Genomic DNA, 17,335 nt, shown 5'->3' on the forward strand with positions numbered 1-17,335 from the left:
TCTATCCAAGGCTGCTCAGGGAGACGAGAGGTGAAATAGTTGGGCCTCTGACGCAAATCTTTGTCTCGTCACTGGACACAGGTGAGGTCCCAGAGGATTGGAGGATAGCCAATGTGGTCCCGTTATTTAAGAAGGGTAGGAAGGATAACCCGGGTAATTATAGGCCGGTGAGCTTGACGTCCGTGGTGGGGAAGTTGTTGGAGAAGATTCTTAAAGATAGGATGTATGCGCATTTAGAAAGGAATAAACTCATTAACGATAGTCAACATGGTTTTGTGAGAGGGAGGTCATGCCTCACGAACCTGGTGGTGTTTTTTGAAGAAGTGACCAAAATGGTTGACGAAGGAAGGGCCGTGGATGTTGTCTATATGGACTTTAGTAAAGCGTTTGACAAAGTCCCTCATGGTAGGCTAGTGAAAAAGGTTGGATCCCATGGGATAAAGGGGGAGGTGGCTAGATGGGTGGAGAACTGGCTTGGTCATAGAAGACAGAGGGTGGTAGTGGAAGGGTCTTTTTCCGGCTGGAGGCCTGTGACTAGTGGTGTACCGCAGGGCTCTGTATTGGGACCTCTGCTGTTTGTGATTTATATAAATGATCTGGAAGAAGGAGTAACTGGGGTGATCAGTAAGTTTGCGGACGACACAAAACTGGCAGGACTTGCAGATAGTGAGGAACATTGTCAGAGGCTACAGAAGGATATAGATAGGCTGGAAATTTGGGCAAGGAAATGGCAGATGGAGTTCAATCCTGATAAATGCGAAGTGATGCATTTTGGTGGGAATAATGTAGGGAGGAGCTACACGATAAATGGAAGAACCATAAAGGGTGTAGAGACGCAGAGGGACCTGGGTGTGCAAGTCCACAGATCTTTGAAGGTGACGTCACAGGTGGAGAAGGTGGTGAAGAAGGCATATGGCATGCTTGCCTTTATAGGACGGGGCATAGAGTATAAAAGTTGGGGTCTGATGTTGCAGATGTATAGAACGTTGGTTCGGCCGCATTTGGAATACTGCGTCCAGTTCTGGTCGCCACACTACCAGAAGGACGTGGAGGCTTTGGAGAGAGTACAGAGGAGGTTTACCAGGATGTTGCCTGGTATGGAGGGGCTTGGTTATGAGGAGAGATTGGGGAAACTGGGGTTGTTCTCCTTGGAAAGACGGAGGATGAGGGGAGACTTAATAGAGGTGTATAAAATTATGAAAGGCATAGATAGGGTGAACGGTGGGAAGCTTTTCCCCGGGTCGGTGGTGACGTTCACGAGGGGTCATAGGTTCAAGGTGAAGGGGGGGAGGTTTAACACAGATATCAGAAGGACATATTTCACACAGAGGGTCGTGGGGGCCTGGAATGTGTTGCCGGGCAAGGTGGTGGAGGCGGACACACTGGGAACGTTTAAGACTTATCTAGACAGCTATATGAACGGAGTGGGAATGGAGGGATACAAAAGAGTGATCTAGTTTGGACCAGGGAGCGGCGCGGGCTAATTGTTCCTGGTTTCTCGTTTCAAGGCTTCATTCTACGATCATCTTGCTGGTGCCAGTACAGAGTGAGACTGCGGATAGTTGGGAACCTGTCTCGGGGGCAGGGGATTCATATGGTGTTCGTGGAAGTGGAAATGACTAGGGTTGGGAAGCATTTTCCGATCGGGGCCATTGTGATCTCCTGGACTCGTTTCGATCGCCTCAGGGGGTCGGAGAGGAATTTCCCAGATTTTTTTTTCCCCATATTGGCCCTGGGGTTTTTCACTCTGGGTTTTCGCCTCTCCCTGGAGATCACATGGTCTGGAATGGGGGGGTGGGGGTAAGTTAATAGGTTGTAATGAACAAAGCATCGTAGCTGTGAGGGACAGCTCGGTGGATAGGATATTGGTATGTAGATAGGCTGGAAAATTGGGTGGGGATCCTGGATTCAGGATTCAATCCTGGACCGGGGAGCGGCGCGGGCTTGGAGGGCCGAAGGGCCTGTTCCTGTGCTGTATTGTTCTTTGTTCTTTGTATGGTGACCAGAACATGAGGTTAGATCTTCTGTATGTTTTATGTTGTGGTTCCTTTGTTCTTTTAACTTCAAGCCTGGACATATACAATAGAGAAATGGTGCTTTTAAAGGAAGTTTCCCCTCCCCCACTGGCTGAGGTATGTAGATTAAGTCCATTTTGTCAGCCTGGTACAGACTAGTTCCCAATGTTTAACTTGTATCCACCATGCAAACATTGCTTTTTTAAAAAAACTTATATCTGATAAACCTTTACATTATAGAGCGTGAATCAGAACAGACTGTGTGGTCTAGCTGCAGTGAGTAAAAAGGGTCAGTTTGTAAAACTTTTACCCCATGGAACCTAAAGTGAATCACTGGCTTTCAACTGTACTGATTCTGACTGATTTTCTTTGAAGCACTGGATTCTTTTGTGGATCTTCCCGAGTGGATTTTCTGTCTCAGTGGCTTAACAATGAGAAAAACCTACATTGGAAAGGTCACAGCAACAATAAAGAAACTGTAGAATAGACTGAACTTAGCTCACCTCTTACCTTTCCCAGGTTAGCTCACTCCACATTACTAATAGCAACCAAAAGGACAGCTTTGACGAGCTGTGAAGGGTTTTTACCAGTGCACAATGCTGGGACTGTTGCTGATCATGATATTCGTAAAGTATTTGATTCAAATGTCTCTGGCTCCAAATTATATATTTTTAAAGTTTATTTATTAGTCACAAGTAAGGCTTACATTAACACTGCAATGAAGTGACTGTGAAAACCCCCTAGTCGCCACACTCCACTTTAGTGCTGTAATTTTCTTTGTTCTTTGGGTAGGGGGTTTTAGTTCAGATGGGCAGCACGATCGGTGCAAGCTTGGAGGGCTGTAGGGCCTGTTCCTGTGCTGTAGTTTCTTTGTTCTTTGTCCAGCGCCTGTTCGGGTACACTGAGGGAGAATTTAGCATGGCCAATGCACCTAACCAGCACGTCTTTTGGACTGTGGGAGGAAACCGGAGCACCCGGAGGAAACCCACGCAGACACAGGGAGAACGTGCAGACTCCACACAGACAGTGACCCGAGCCGGGAATTGAACCCAGGTCCCTGGTGGTGTGGGGCAGCAGTGCTAACCACTGCGCCACCGTTATAGCTGGGGCTCAAAAGAAGTGATTTAATTTAGACAAGTACAAGAAAATAGAGATTTTGTTCTGGAACAGAAGGATCAGAGCTGATATATAACATTGAAAGATACTAAGTAGCACACCTCGGCACTAATATAACAAATTAGATTGCAGCATTCAGAGTAAATTATTAAATGAAATAAGTGAAAACAAATCCCAGGTGTAATACTTGACCAAACAGTGAATGTTTCCCACAGTGAAGAGCAGGGTACAAATTAAATTCTGGGGGTATTAATTACTGGGGCTCAATTTCGAATTCTACACCAGTCTTGCTCAAAAATCATTGTGCTGAACTTTCTGATTTTCTTTCTCAATCAGTCCATCCCTGTTTTGATTGGGGCATTCACAAGGTGGGCAGAGGGGTGTGGGCGGAGGGGTCAAAGTGCATGTCTTTATCAGGTGGGAGCCTCATTGTTGTATTCGATTAAGGACCTTCTGACATCAGTGGGACGAGCTTTCGGAGCACTGCTCCTTCATTAGGTGAGCACTCACCTGATGAAGGGGCAGCGCTCTGAAAGCTAGTGGCTTTTGCTACCAAATAAACCTGTTGGACTTTAACCTTTAACTTCTTGCTGTGCTTACCCCAGTCCAACGCCGGCATCTCCACATCAGTGGGACCCTCAGGCTGTTTTTTGTCTGGAGTCACACAAAGATTTGCCTTAAATGGGCAGGGACACGAAACAAACACTTGAAGTGCTATTTAACGGGCCATTCTTCATGAGTACTTGGGTCTTTGCAGAGAAGAAAATTGCTTCACAGTGATATTCCAGATATGAATATTGATGGATACAACTTGCTACAAAGAATCCAAGAAGCTCAGAGAGTTTCTGGATGCTCAGAGTATGGGATACGTCTTGAACCCTCCATTCTGCTTGGAGGAAGAGCAGCAACATCAAGCGGGGGACCTGAGGCAGCTGCAGTTGGGGTAGTTCTGACTCCATAAAGAAGGAGACCGCTTGAATGAGGAGACTGTGAAACCACGTTCAGCAGGACCTACTCCTCAGTCCCTTAGTTGTCCCCGTATTGCCTGGAGCAGTGAAAGTCACTACTGCTCATTTTGCCTCAAGGTCTTTCCAGGTTCCAGCAGTCGATCGCTTGGGTCACTGTCGGTGTGGAGTTTGCGCGTTCTCCCCGTGTCTGCGTGGGTTTCCTCCAGGTGCTCCGTTTACTCCCACAGTCCAAAGATGTGCGGGTTAGGTTGATTGGCCATGCTAAATTGCCCCTTAGTGTCAGGGGGTTAGTAGAGTAAATAAGTAGGGTTATGAGGATAGGGTCGGGGTGGGATTGTGGTGGGTGCAGACTCGATGGGCCGAATGGCCTCCTTCTGCACTGTAGGGATTCTATGATAGCAGTCATATTGCTCAGTTTGCAGGCCAAGCTTGCATTAGCAGGTAGCTGAAAGACCAACCAGTTTATCATGTTCCTCAGCGACACCAGGAAAGGGCTGTCGAATCTTCTAATTTAGCAGACCTCCTCCAGGTGCAGGGTACGATTGTCTGCAGTCAAGATTCTCCTTGACTGAAGGCCACTCCTCTCTCAGTTCAGGTCTTCTCCTGGCTGTTGCCAGCTAGTTTGTCCAGTGGAAAGAATAGTAGTGCCTGGCTCCTGTATGTGCAGATTTGTGGAGCATCTTCAGTTGGTAGGCATACTGAGAGGGGGGGAGGCAGCAACATATGAGTCGGTGATGCACAAAAGAGGTGCATGAGAAAAGGCAGCAGAAGCTTTCTAGTTAATACCAACTAAAGGTGACGCTATTTATGCAATTGTTGAGGAAACAAGTGTGCATGTGTGATTAAAATGAGGAGGAGTGTGGGTGCAGTATCTCTATGTGATTGTAGGCCGAGCAGGGAGGGAAGTATTTGGAGTGTGAAAGGGAGGAAATGCTGATGAAAGGTTTAATGCAGAAAAATAGATACATAGTTCTCCCCCTTGCTGTTTGGGTAGGCCCCTTGAACCCCATACAGCATTGAACCCATATTCTGGGAGCGCTGCTTCTGTCATTTCTATTTTCTGCTATCTCAGCCCAAATCTGCTTCATTATCTGCCATGACATCAGTAGGAAGAGAACTAGTTTCTGGCCTCTCTCCTACTGCATGAAGACCTCCACTGCTGAGTCATTAAACCTTGATATTCTTGAATATGGTATCTATCACCCTCCATTGTTGGACTCTCAAGAACGATTGCAGTAGAGTAAATGGCTACTCACTTTTAAGAGCCTCAAGCATTCTTTAAATAGCTACCACGCTCCTGTCCTCCAATTCATTGAATTCTCAGAGGGACATGGGTCTCTGGAAGTCCTTGCTTCAAAAGGCAGTGGAAGCAGAGTCTTTGAATATTTTTAAAGTAGAGCTGGATAGATCTTTTGATTAACAAGGGGGTGAAAGGTTATCAGGGGATAGCAGGAATGTCAGGTTGAAGTTCCAATCAGATCAGCCCATGATCTTATTGAATGGCAGAGCAGGTTCGAGGGGCCGAGTGGCCTCCTCCTGCTCCTGATGCATATATTAGTCATTATGGAAACATGTGGGACCTCTCCAGTCAGATTAGAGTGAGCCTCTCCGATAGTATACGGGCTGCACAGTGGCACAGTGGTTAGCACTGCTTCCTCACAGCGCCAGGGACCTGGGTTCGATTCCCAGCTTGGGTCACTGTCTGTGTGGAGTTTGCACGTTCTCCCCGTGTCTATGTAGGTTTCCTCCGGATGCTCTAGTTTCCTCCCACAGTCCAAAGGTATGTAGGTTAGGTGCATTGGCCATGCTAAATTCTCCCTCCGTGTACCCAACAGGTGCCGGAATGTGGCGACTAGGGAATTTTCACAATAACTTCATTACAGTGTGAATGTAAGCCAACTTGTGACTAATAAATAAAATAAACTTCATAAACTTTAAATATTGGATGGTGGCCTGATTACTCCACTCATGCTCAAAGTCTGCCAAAAGTTAAAATTGTTGCTGGTAAGTTGGAACAAATAAAACACTTTACAAAACATTAATTAATCCAAATATACATCAGGGACCTTCTTGCAGAATCTCCCAATTAACCATTGTAACTAGTTAGATCTGTTGACTGGGAAACATCATGAGGAAATTCTCAGCTGGTCTATCACATTCAGATTGGGGCAGTGCACTTATACAAAGGTGATGAGAAAGTGTACAGACTTCAACGTAACAAAGACAATTCCAGATTTTGATCATTGGTACAATAGAGGGAAAAGTTCAGAAAGTTTATTCTAGTTTAATACATGGGGCTAATGGAGGGAATTTGTAAAGTGGATGTAAATTGTTACAAATCCATTTTGATCATTCTAACAATATTTTTGGCATTTATTTCCTTTGCTTGATCCAACTTTCAAGGTTTGATCTGGTCACTTTTTGTACATTTTTCTGCCTGACTCAATGTTTGATTCATTGGGACTGATACAATTCCCTCTGAACAGTTCAGCCCAAGCCTGAAATCGCCTCCACTGACTTTACCCATTTTCTCTCCTAATCTTGGTATTTGGCACCTTGGGCCATGGTGAAATATAAATGCTTTCACTTTGGTTTCTCAATAATAATAAGGTGGAGCCAGGTTGCTGGGAGTTGCGTGACAAATTCCTTCTCAACGTCTCAATACTTTGTTAGAAGATTGCAAACCTGATGAAACACATTATTCAAAATCTACCATGTTAAAATTCAGCCTGTCTGGCACCATCCTTCTGAAATAACTCATCCGAGGCCAGTGTTCCTTCACCAAATTTAGGTTTACTCACATAGTAAGCAACCCGCAGACTTCCTCATACAGAATATAAACCCAGAGAGCCAGTAACTCTGACACTCCACATTACGTACACATGCAGGGCTCCCTGACTGGACAAGCCGTCACTGCATAATCTGGGAGCTCGTATTCTAAGAGGTCCAAATCATGGGCCTCGTTAAAGTCATTACACCGTCCATTCCTCACCCCACCATTTTTAGAAATTTACTTTGTCTCCTATTTTGAGTGTCCCCTGCTTCTGTGTCTTTCAGTCACTCCTGGCCACAAGGAGAGTGAGCATCTTATAATTGTTCTTCTCTCAGTCCCAATGTCAAACCAGCCAAAATTCAGAATTCACAACATGATCGATCATTGGCCCAAAGCTTGTTCATCTGCTTTTTTGGCCAACCAATCACTTGTGCAGTGTTTACTGCGTGCTCTTTTTTATCAGGGACCTTGTGAGGGTTGTTGTTCTAAACAGGCAACTTGATGAACAGCCCTGCCCTTGCACATAGACATGGTTACTTTTAGAGGATTGCCATAGAAATGAGAAAGAAAATTCTGAGGTTAAAAAGAACGTACACTGCTTTGGATTTTAAATAGAAAGGGAGGAAATAATTAAAAGAAAACGCAACGCATTTAATTTTTAGGTGGCCTTTGTTATTCTGGTGGTTTGTTTTGTTTCTAAAGTTGACATAGGAGTGCGATTCCAACCTGTCAACCAGTTAAAAAAGGGTTAAATATTTAATATTACATGTATTTGAATAAATTAGGCTATATGTTGATGCATAATATTTAACTATTTGTATTATATAATTGAATGTCATACAACATTTTTGTCTTCTCAGCACTTTACCTGAATCTCCTCCTGATTCTGGATCCGAGCCGTATTCCCCTCAACAGGTGAATGGTAAGCTCCACGTCTTCCTATTTTGGATTGGTTTGCTCTAGGCTCTACCAAACTTCTGTCCGAATAAAGGTGTGACCGCATGCCTGAATTATCAGTGAAAGCAGCCATTTATAAATATTATCAAAGCTCTCAGCGTTTGTTTAGTGCTCCACTCCACTGAAAGGCCTGCCGTGCTAAAACTGGTGAGTAAACAATGCTAGCAAGTGAGAAAAACTGCAGTCGCCACACTAGGAACCTGTAGGGAAAAGGACTACGTGGACACTCTTTGAAATGATGTGCTGGGGACTGAAGGGGAAAAGTCAAAACAGTTAAAGGGAAGAGAGTCTAGATGGTAAGTAAGAGTTTCTGCTTGTTGCAAGTACCTTTCAGTGACCCTTATGGCTTTCATCAGCTTTGCCCGTTCTTCTTGTGCTGTATGAGTTGTGTTGCTGTGCTTATCGAATGTTCCTTTTGTCAGAGATCCTGCAAATTCAAGCTTGTTGGCAAGTTATTCACCTGTCTTTGTGAATCTGCGTCAGCTGTTTAAGTTCTGGCAAGAAAAGGGCGATGTGAATGGGTAGAGGAAGGAACTTAGGAAAAATAAGAGCAGGGGAAGACTGAAAGGTCAATGAGAGTAAGGGGGAGAAAGCAGAAGGGAGAAGAAAAGAGAACACGGCAAGAAGGAAAGGGGAGAGTGCGTGTGTAGAGAGTGAGAGAAGAGGCAAAGGAAATCAAGTCTTAGAATGAAAAAACAGAACCAAGAGAAGGAAGTGTAGACCAGGTCACAAGAGTACGGGTGTGTGAATGTTGTGTGGGATGGCAGCTTTTGAGGAGATAGTAATGCTTGTGTAAGCTTGGGCCTTGCTGCTGTAATTGGAGGAAATGCAATTAACTTTTTGATGATGGAGAGTGGGGGAAGTGGGGAGAGGCTGACTGTATATTTTGTGGGAAATGTGAGTCATCTATAAGATCATTATTGCGTTGTACGTCAAATTGTTACAAGTATTTCTGACTTTCAGTACTGATAAGGCGGCAGCAGAGTGCAGAGCCTGAAACAACCAGGATCTCTCCAAAGGGAGGGCAGACTGGCAGTGGGGGAGATCAGTTCCACATAACCAGCAAGTTGCAGGGAAAGTGGTGCCGATTTTATCTTTCACATCCTGACATACAGTGCGGCACTGTCGATGAGATTAGAGTTTGATCAGGGAGCACGCTTTCTCTGGTGGATTTTGAAGTTCTAAAATGTTTGGTTGCCAACACAAAGATCAGCAACTAAGGACTTGTGATTATATTGTGCACTACTGTACCTGTCAGAAGGTTCCAAGGCTCAATGAAATACTGTAAGGTGCAGTGATGGTTCTCATGTAAGTGAACATGGAAACCATGTAACAGTAACAATTAGATAAGTGATCAATTAATCTGTTATTGATGGTGTTGTTGAGGAGCACAAAAAAACTCCTTCCAATGGGTGACATCAAACTGAACCAATGGAACAGGAAGATGGGGCAACAGTTTAGCATTTCATCTGCAGAGTGATCCCTCTGACAATACAGCTGTCCATCAGTACTGCAGCTGAGAGCCTTTTATACCTGTTGAAGTCTTTCACCAGAGGTTGAACCCTGAGTCTTCTGACACACAGAATAGTAACTAATCAGGCAAACAGAATGTTGAACTATACAACCGAACTAGTCGAGGACAATTCAACAGTTGTTCTCAAATGACACAGTGCTCCGGTCCAGCATACTGCTTTCAATTTGACCTATGAGGTACCATAAAGACATACAGTCCTCTGACATGATTGAGAGATGACTATGAAATGTATCTCGAGTGACAGAGATTTAAGTTGCTCGGTCCTACTGGAGAAAATTGAGCTTTCACGAATGCTGCACACACAAACTGGGGAGAAAGATGGTGAGGAGACTAAGGAAATTTCGCATGTCCGCTGCAACTCTCACCAACTTCTACAGGTGCACCTCAGAAAGCATTCTTTCTGGTTGTATCACAGCTTGGCAGGGCTCCTGCTCCATCCAAGACTGCAAGAAACTGCAAAGGGTCATGAACAAAGCCCAGTCCATCATTCAAACTAGCCTCCCATCCATTGAAATTGTCTACACTTCCTGCTGTCTTGAAAAAGCAGCCAGCATAATCAAGGACCCCATGCACCCCAGACATTCTCTCTTCCACCTTCTTCTATTGGGAAAAAGATACAAAAGTCTGAGGACGCGTACCAACCAATTCAAAAACAGCTTCTTCCCTGCTGCCATCAGACTTTTGAATGTAACTACCTCACATTAAGTTGATCTTTCTCTGCACCCTAGCTAGGACTGTAACACTACACTCTCTCCTTTCCTTCCCTATGTGCGGTATGCTTTGTCTGTTCAGCGCGCAAGAAACAATACTTTTCACTGTACAGTAATACATGTGACAATAATAAATCAAATCAAAAAAGAAAGGAATTTCAGAAAATTAATCAAACCAAACAGAGGCATGCAGCCACAGTTCAACTGATTAAAAGGCATATTCAGGATTAATATCAGCAAGTTCTTTACACAATTCGAATAACTGATAATGGAATGGACTCCTGGAAGAGCAGTGAAGGTAAACACTTTGAATCACTAAAAGAAAGAACTGCATGTCTCAGTGGCAGAACCAAATGGACCAACTCAGGTCGGCTGCAAGACCTCCTCAAACACATTTCTATCAGCATCTCCTGAGAAAGCTGCAAGGGTGTCACGCTGACACTCTAGTTGGGAGTTGTAACTAAATGCAGAGTTACTGAGGTAGATTGTTTGGATGGAATGCAGGGAGGAAATCCTTATGGGGAGGATTACCCACCTTTTACAGAACCCTGCCAGAGTGCCATTAATTTAAATGGCAGGGAAATCAGACGGGTTCTGTTGTAGCTGTGTGAACCTCCCTATAAGACTTCCCTCTTAGCAGTCAGACATAAAACCCCTACAGTGCAGAAGGAGGCCATTCAGCCCATCTAGTTTGCACCGACTCAGCATCTTACCCAGGCCCACAAGCCCCTGCACCATGCCCACTGTAACCCCTAATCCACCTTACCTTTACATCTTGGGACACTAAGGGGCAATTTAGCATGGCCAATCCACCTAACCTGCCCATCTTTAGACTGTGGGAGGAAACCGGAGCATCCGGAGGAAACCCATACAGTCACAGAGAGAATGTGCACACTCTGAAAAGATAGTGACCCGAGGCCGGAATTGAACCCAGGGCCCTGGCGCTGAGAGGCAGCAGTGCTAACCACTCTGCCACCCGTGCCACCTTATTAATACACATTGCCCAGGTAATAAAGAGATAAATTTAACCCATTGTCAGTGAGGCCCTTGTTTTTGTTGTATGGGCAAATATGTAACAGAGAAGTGACTGCAGTTTCAGGGAAGATCCCACTAGCTGTAACGTAGAGGAGGGAATCCATACTGCAGCCTGTGGGAATCACGATCCTCAGTGTCAGCAGCCTCTTAGTGTGGTAGAAGCATAGCGGAGCCTGGACTGGAGATAACACAAGTACAGCCAAGAATTAGGAGGTTAAACGTGAAGGCCCCGAAACCAGGTATGGGAACTGGCAATCCCTGATCAACTGATGCCCATTAACTGACTGGCAGAACCTCAGTTACTGAACGGATGCTGACTTCCAGTGGAGTAGTCTACATATGGAGGACAACCTCCAGCAGATCAGGGTCCAGAAAACCCAGACGTGGACTGAGGATCTCAGTATTGACAGCAGCTGCCTGGTGACAGGTGACAGCAAGGGGCAGCAGTGCTGAGAGAATGAATGGTAGACAGGATGCTGAGACTGTTGTAGCACGTTGTAAGACACTGCAAGCTCCTTTGCACACTGCAACCCACTGCAGTCTGAACTTCCACTACAACGATCACACTTCTGGTGGAAACAGTTATGCTGCACTGGAAGTTGAGACATTGGTCATTGGATGCTACTTCATGGTTGGGTCCACAAGTATGTTGATACAATTGGCTACCACTTTCATACTGGACAGAATGGGCTCCAGGTTCAATATAAAACCCTGTATCAAGTCGATGCTGGATTCCTCCACAACACCTACATTAACTACAGACTTTCTGGCAGGCCTGTCAATGCACCAAGCATTTCATTGCGCATGCACAACAGCTGCCTTTTGGACATTACTCCTCTCAGTCCTCTGCAGCAGAATTTGTGTGCAACTGCCCCCTCCAGTTAGCTAGCACCTGTGTTATCCTTGCCCCGTGCCCTGGCCACAGGTTACTCATTCCCTGAGTCTTATTAGCAGATTACTAGAATTGCAGGGGTGCTGCTCTCAGGCAGTGGCTGGAGCATGAACCTGCTGTCCCATCTCAGGATGACAGCATTCATTGTCTCAGCACTGCCACCCCACCAGTGCCCTTGCTGTCACCTGTCAGCCAGGCAGCCCGCACAGCTGCTATCAATGCTGAGATCCTCAGTCCACGTCTGGGTTTTCTGGACCAAGGTTGTCCTCCAAGTAGTCTACCCCACTGAAAGTCAGCATCCTTTCACCAGCCATTCATCAACTTTGGATAGCACCGCATAGTTGCACAAAGGTGGGGAAGGCACATGGAAGACAGGCACAAAGGGAATGCACAAGGGTAATTAGTTGATATTTTTATGCAATATAGCGTGATTTCATTTAGAAATTAAGTTTGGAATGATTATTTTGTGTTGGCTTTTTTGCATTGTGGCTAAGTGTGATGCATTGAGGACATTGTTATGGTTGGTAACAGAGGGAAGGGGAGATGTGGTACTGTTAGAAAATGGGAATTTGAAGTTCTGCTTACTGGTATCAGCAGAAGTGTTTTTCATGGACAGCTAGGCCAGAAAGGGGTTGTCTAGGTTTCGCGTTTGCTCCTCTTCCTCACGCTCCTACTCCTGAGCTGCTCACTGTAAGATGGCAAAAGCTGCCCCCTCATGAAGTGCAGCAACCAACAGATCACCACCAATCTTAAGACACGCTCAGCCAAGTACTACAGGATTGCTCCAGAATACTCCAGGCAGTGAAACATTGTATCAGCATATCCATACCTGTTGTGTATCATTTTCAATGGCAGCATGAAGTCTTTCACTGCCCGCATGCTGTATATGTACTGTGTGGGCTGCACGTTGGCATCATTAGCTGTGTGATCAGTAGATGGTCCTTGTTGCCTACTTTTGGTTTGCTATGGTGGCTCTAATCCAGTTGGCGCAGAGGACCACCACAGAATGAAGACGTTGTGACTACTGTCTGGGTCCCTGGCATTGACCTGCATGATATACTGCGTATAGTCACACACTGACTGGATGTTGATTGGAATGCATTTCAGTTGTGGCACATTTCAGAACTAACATGCAGTGCCCACAAGGCCACATGTGTGCTTGTCAATGATATCCTGCAGCACGGGGCAGCCTGCTTACTCACCTGATTTCCTCTTGGAGGGAAGAAAATATATTTAGCTTTCAATAACTGGAGAGTGTCTGTGATTTCTCTCACACAACAGTGCAAATACAAACTGCAAAGTATTGTAAATATCTCGAGCTCCGGTCTGAAAGGAGCCTGATGCACTAGAGTTCAACCCAGGATTATCTTCACAGCCGATGGCAATGCAGTCCTCATCCTGCTTTAAGGTTGCAGATGGCAGATTTTAGTGAGGACACCTTACTGAAGCTCAGATGCCTCACACACTTGGCAGGGTTTTCCTGCCCCAATACCGGCAGGCATCGTCAGGGGCATGACAGGAAAATTTTGAGAGCCGTTAAAAGTCAACCCCTCTCCGAGGCAAGACGGTGGTGTCGAGGTAATGTCAGTGGATTAATAATCAGAGACCCAAGCTGATGCTCTGGGGACTTGAGTTCAAATCCCACCATGGAAGCTAGTAGAAATTAAATTCAGTGAATAAATCTGGAATATAAAGCTTGTCTCAGTAACGGTGACCATGAAACTATCATTGATTGCCATAAAAACCCATCTGGTTCACCATCCTTACCTGGTCTGACCTACATGTGACTCCAGATCCATAGCAATGTGGTTGACTTTTAACTGTCCTCTGTGACATCCCATGAAAGAATAAAAATTAAAAGGCTACCCATTGACAGCAGCAGGGTAAATCTAGGATGTGGGCGAAATGAGTGGCCTGGCAGCAGAGGCCAGAATTTGACTCCTAGCTCCTAAAGGAGCATATCTACTCTCCCTGATCCCACCAAAGAAATGTTTTTGAACTTCCCTCACAGAGCCTGACTGGTATCAGAACTTTCCTTTACCCAGGAGCTGATCAGAATAACATCATAAACCTTGATTTGCTTGTATGTATCTAGTTATTGATTGAGATTTCACCGAGTTTGGCAGGAACCGTACCTGCCACTAAAACCAGAGCCCTTAAACCAGGAAATCATGAGCATTCAGCCCTTCATTTTATCTGCTCTCCCATGGGTCAGGAAGAGTGTAAATTCCGAGAGACTAAAAGATGGAAATGGAAAACTATTCTACTTCATCCTATAATGTTACCTCTGTATCAACTTCTCCTGGTGTATATAGGACAGGGTGGAGAGTTAGTAAATACTGGACTCATCAAATGAGAGCTATCGACGTAGAGAAATGTTCCCAAATTTTGCTCTCAATAGTAAGATTATGCACCCTGACATCCATTTCTGCAAGTGTTTAGATGCACAAGGAAACTCCCACTACATCGTCCATCAATGTTCCCAGATCAGGGTCAGGTAAAGCTTTGTCTGTAATGTCCCAATATCATGTCTTAATTTCAATGCGCCAGTGTTTAATTCACAGCCAACAGTAATGTCCATCTAATGTCAATTTGTGTTGAGGTTTGGTTCAGCTTTGAGCTCTCTAGGAACTAGATTAAGGCTATCCCAAACAGATTTCCCACAGTATTACAGGTAGCTTGGTAGAAGAAACTTTAATTCCATCTGTGTGGACTAGATTTGAACCCAGCTTCTCATCATGAAGGGCCAGTGTTTGACTGCTGCACCACCCAGTCCAACACATTGAAGGCTGACCAAGAGAAGCATGGGAGCCATGGAATTTGCCACAGTCTCTATAATGAAATTCAAGGACACTCTGCATGTGCTGATACCAATTCTGTATTTGCCTCCAAGATGCCTGTATCTGAGCTGGTGGTGTCAAGTTTTAGCTCAAGCGACAGGGCTTCTTCATCAGCACCGTGCTGATGCTCCCTGTCTTCCTCCTTGGGCTCCTGTGGCTGGATAGGCAACACTTCTAGATTGCCTGAAAGTAGGAAGGCTGGTGTGAGGGCAGTGGGTGATGTGGGAAGCACCAAACTCTGGGCTGGTATCAGGATGAGGATGAGCTGGGAGTCGAGAAGGAGCATAAGGCTGTAACTTATCATCCTTCTCGATGGTCTCAAAGACATTGGATGCCATGCATCTGTTGTATCCGACCCCGTGATGCTGACAGCCATCTCCTCCATAGGGCTCAGAACATGGAGAATCCCTGTCTCCCACTTTACCTGCTTCCTTCTATCATACACCTTAGGAGAGAGGGCAGAATTGTATAGTGCTGTGTGTGGGTGCCTACCATAGTTGAAAATATATGGAGGCAGTAAAAAGTGGGTGTGAGGCGAGAAGCATTGGGCGGTGTTGGAGGATGAGATGGAACATCTGAATGTTCGGCAGGAGTCCTGAGTGCCAGGGAGGGCTGTTGGGTGAGTGAGGGGGTGTGTTGTGCATTGAGAGACTAGAGAGGTAATGAGTAGGAGATGTCACTGCTGCCAGATCCTCAGATCCACATACCAGGGATTGGCCACCTTCTCTCACTCTCCTCTAATGGTGACCCTTGAGGTCCTGATGCCTGCCACCCCCACGTACTGAGTTCACAGGCAGTTTAAGAAGGAAATTCAGCATGTCCACTACGACTCTCACCAATTTTTATAGATGCACCAGAGAAAGCATCCTTTCTGAATGTATCGCAGCTTGGTTTGGCTCCTGCTCTGAACAAGACCGCAAGAAACTACAAAGGGTTGTGAACGTAGCCCAGTCCATTACGCAAAACAGCCCCCCATCCATTAACTCTGTCTACACTTGCCACTGCCTCAAAAAAGCAGTCAGCATAATCAAGGACCCCATGCACCCCGCTCGTACTCTCTTCCACCTTGTTCCGTCAGGAAAAAGATACTAAAGTCTGAGGACACGTACCAACCGACTCAAGAACAGCTTCTTCCCTGCTACCATCAGACTTTTGAATGGACCTACCTCGTATTAAATTGATCTTTACACTACATTCTGCACCCTCTCCTTTCCTTCTCTATGGGCAGCACGGTAGCACAGTGGTTAGCACTGCTGCTTCACAGCTCCAGGGACCTGGGTTCGATTCCCGGTTCGGGTCACTGTCTGTGTGGAGTTTGCATATTCTCCTTGTGTCTGCGTGGGTTTCCTCCGGGTGCTCTGGTTTCCTCCCACAGTCCAAAGATGTGCGGGTTAGGTTGATTGGCCATGATAAAATTGCTCCTTAGTTTCCTGAGATGCGTAGGTTAGAGGGATTAGTGGATAAAATATGTAGGGATATGGGGGTAGGGCCTGGGTGGGATTGTGGTCGGTGCAGACTCGATGGGCCGAATGGTCTCTTTCTGCACTGTAGGGTTCTATGATCTTCTATGATCTATGTACAGTATGCTTTATCTATATAATGCACAAGAAACAATACTTTTTAGCAATACATGTGACAATAATAAATCAAATAAATCAAAATCAAATCAGTTCCAACCCCAGCACCCAAGAGTCAGGGCACCCACATTTCTAGTCCTTTGTCCCCATGGGTTTGGGAAGTCTCAAAGTCGTTCCCTCTGCCAGAAAGCAGAGAGATTGTCACCAAATTGAAGATCATGTCTTGAAGGACTATAGCAAAGGTAGAAAAAATAAAAATGTCACCCTGCTCCATTAGAGATATTGGGAAAGATAGAGGGTCTTTATTCCATATGTAAACAGCAATGTTCCTCAGCAGTGGACAATCTTTTGTCTTCATGAGTCCCATAGGTGTGTAACATGAAACCACGACAGGGTGGAGAGGGAGGCAGAAGAACTTGGATCCAGGTTCTCAGTAATCCAGCTAAGTTACAAGTTGCAGATACTAGCAAGCCTTGGTGTTCTGCTTTAGCATTTAACCGCTACTGAGGCAATTGCACTTCACAAAAACTCCTTTCTGAACCTTGGGTTTCGCAAACTACAAACCCATGAATAAAGTGGAGGTGCAAACAGGGTAAATCGCCTGAGGGTTTTGGGCTTTCCAGACTCTGGCCCTATCCTGGGGCAGCACAGTGGTTCGGACTGCTGCCTCATAGCACCCGGGACCTGGGTTCGATTCAAGTTGGGTCGCTGTCTGTGTGGGGTCTGCACGTTCTCCCTGTGTCTGTTTTCCTCCCACAGTCTGAAAGATGTGCTGGTTAGGTGCATTGGCCATGCTAAACTCTCCCTCAGTGTACCCGAACAGCCACCAGAGTGCTGCGACTAGAGGTTTTTCACAGTAACTTCATTGCAGCGTTAATGTAAGCCTACTTGTGACACTAATAAATACACTTTAGACTT

At 45.5% G+C, this 17,335-nt stretch overlaps 1 protein-coding gene across 3 annotated transcripts in view; it reads left to right on the forward strand.

Annotated features, from left to right (window-relative positions):
- The window catches only part of myrf (myelin regulatory factor), a 243,668-nt gene that overhangs the window by 134,886 nt on the left and 91,447 nt on the right, over window positions 1–17,335 (forward strand). For all 3 annotated transcript variants that reach the window (XM_078221259.1, XM_078221257.1, XM_078221258.1), the window contains one exon: window positions 7,733–7,794. In XM_078221259.1, the coding sequence (XP_078077385.1) occupies window positions 7,733–7,794 (62 nt within the window). The remainder of the gene's footprint in view (window positions 1–7,732; window positions 7,795–17,335) is intronic.

This window comes from Mustelus asterias, chromosome 9 (assembly GCF_964213995.1).
Source record: "Mustelus asterias chromosome 9, sMusAst1.hap1.1, whole genome shotgun sequence".
NCBI classification, from domain to species: Eukaryota; Metazoa; Chordata; class Chondrichthyes; order Carcharhiniformes; family Triakidae; genus Mustelus; species Mustelus asterias.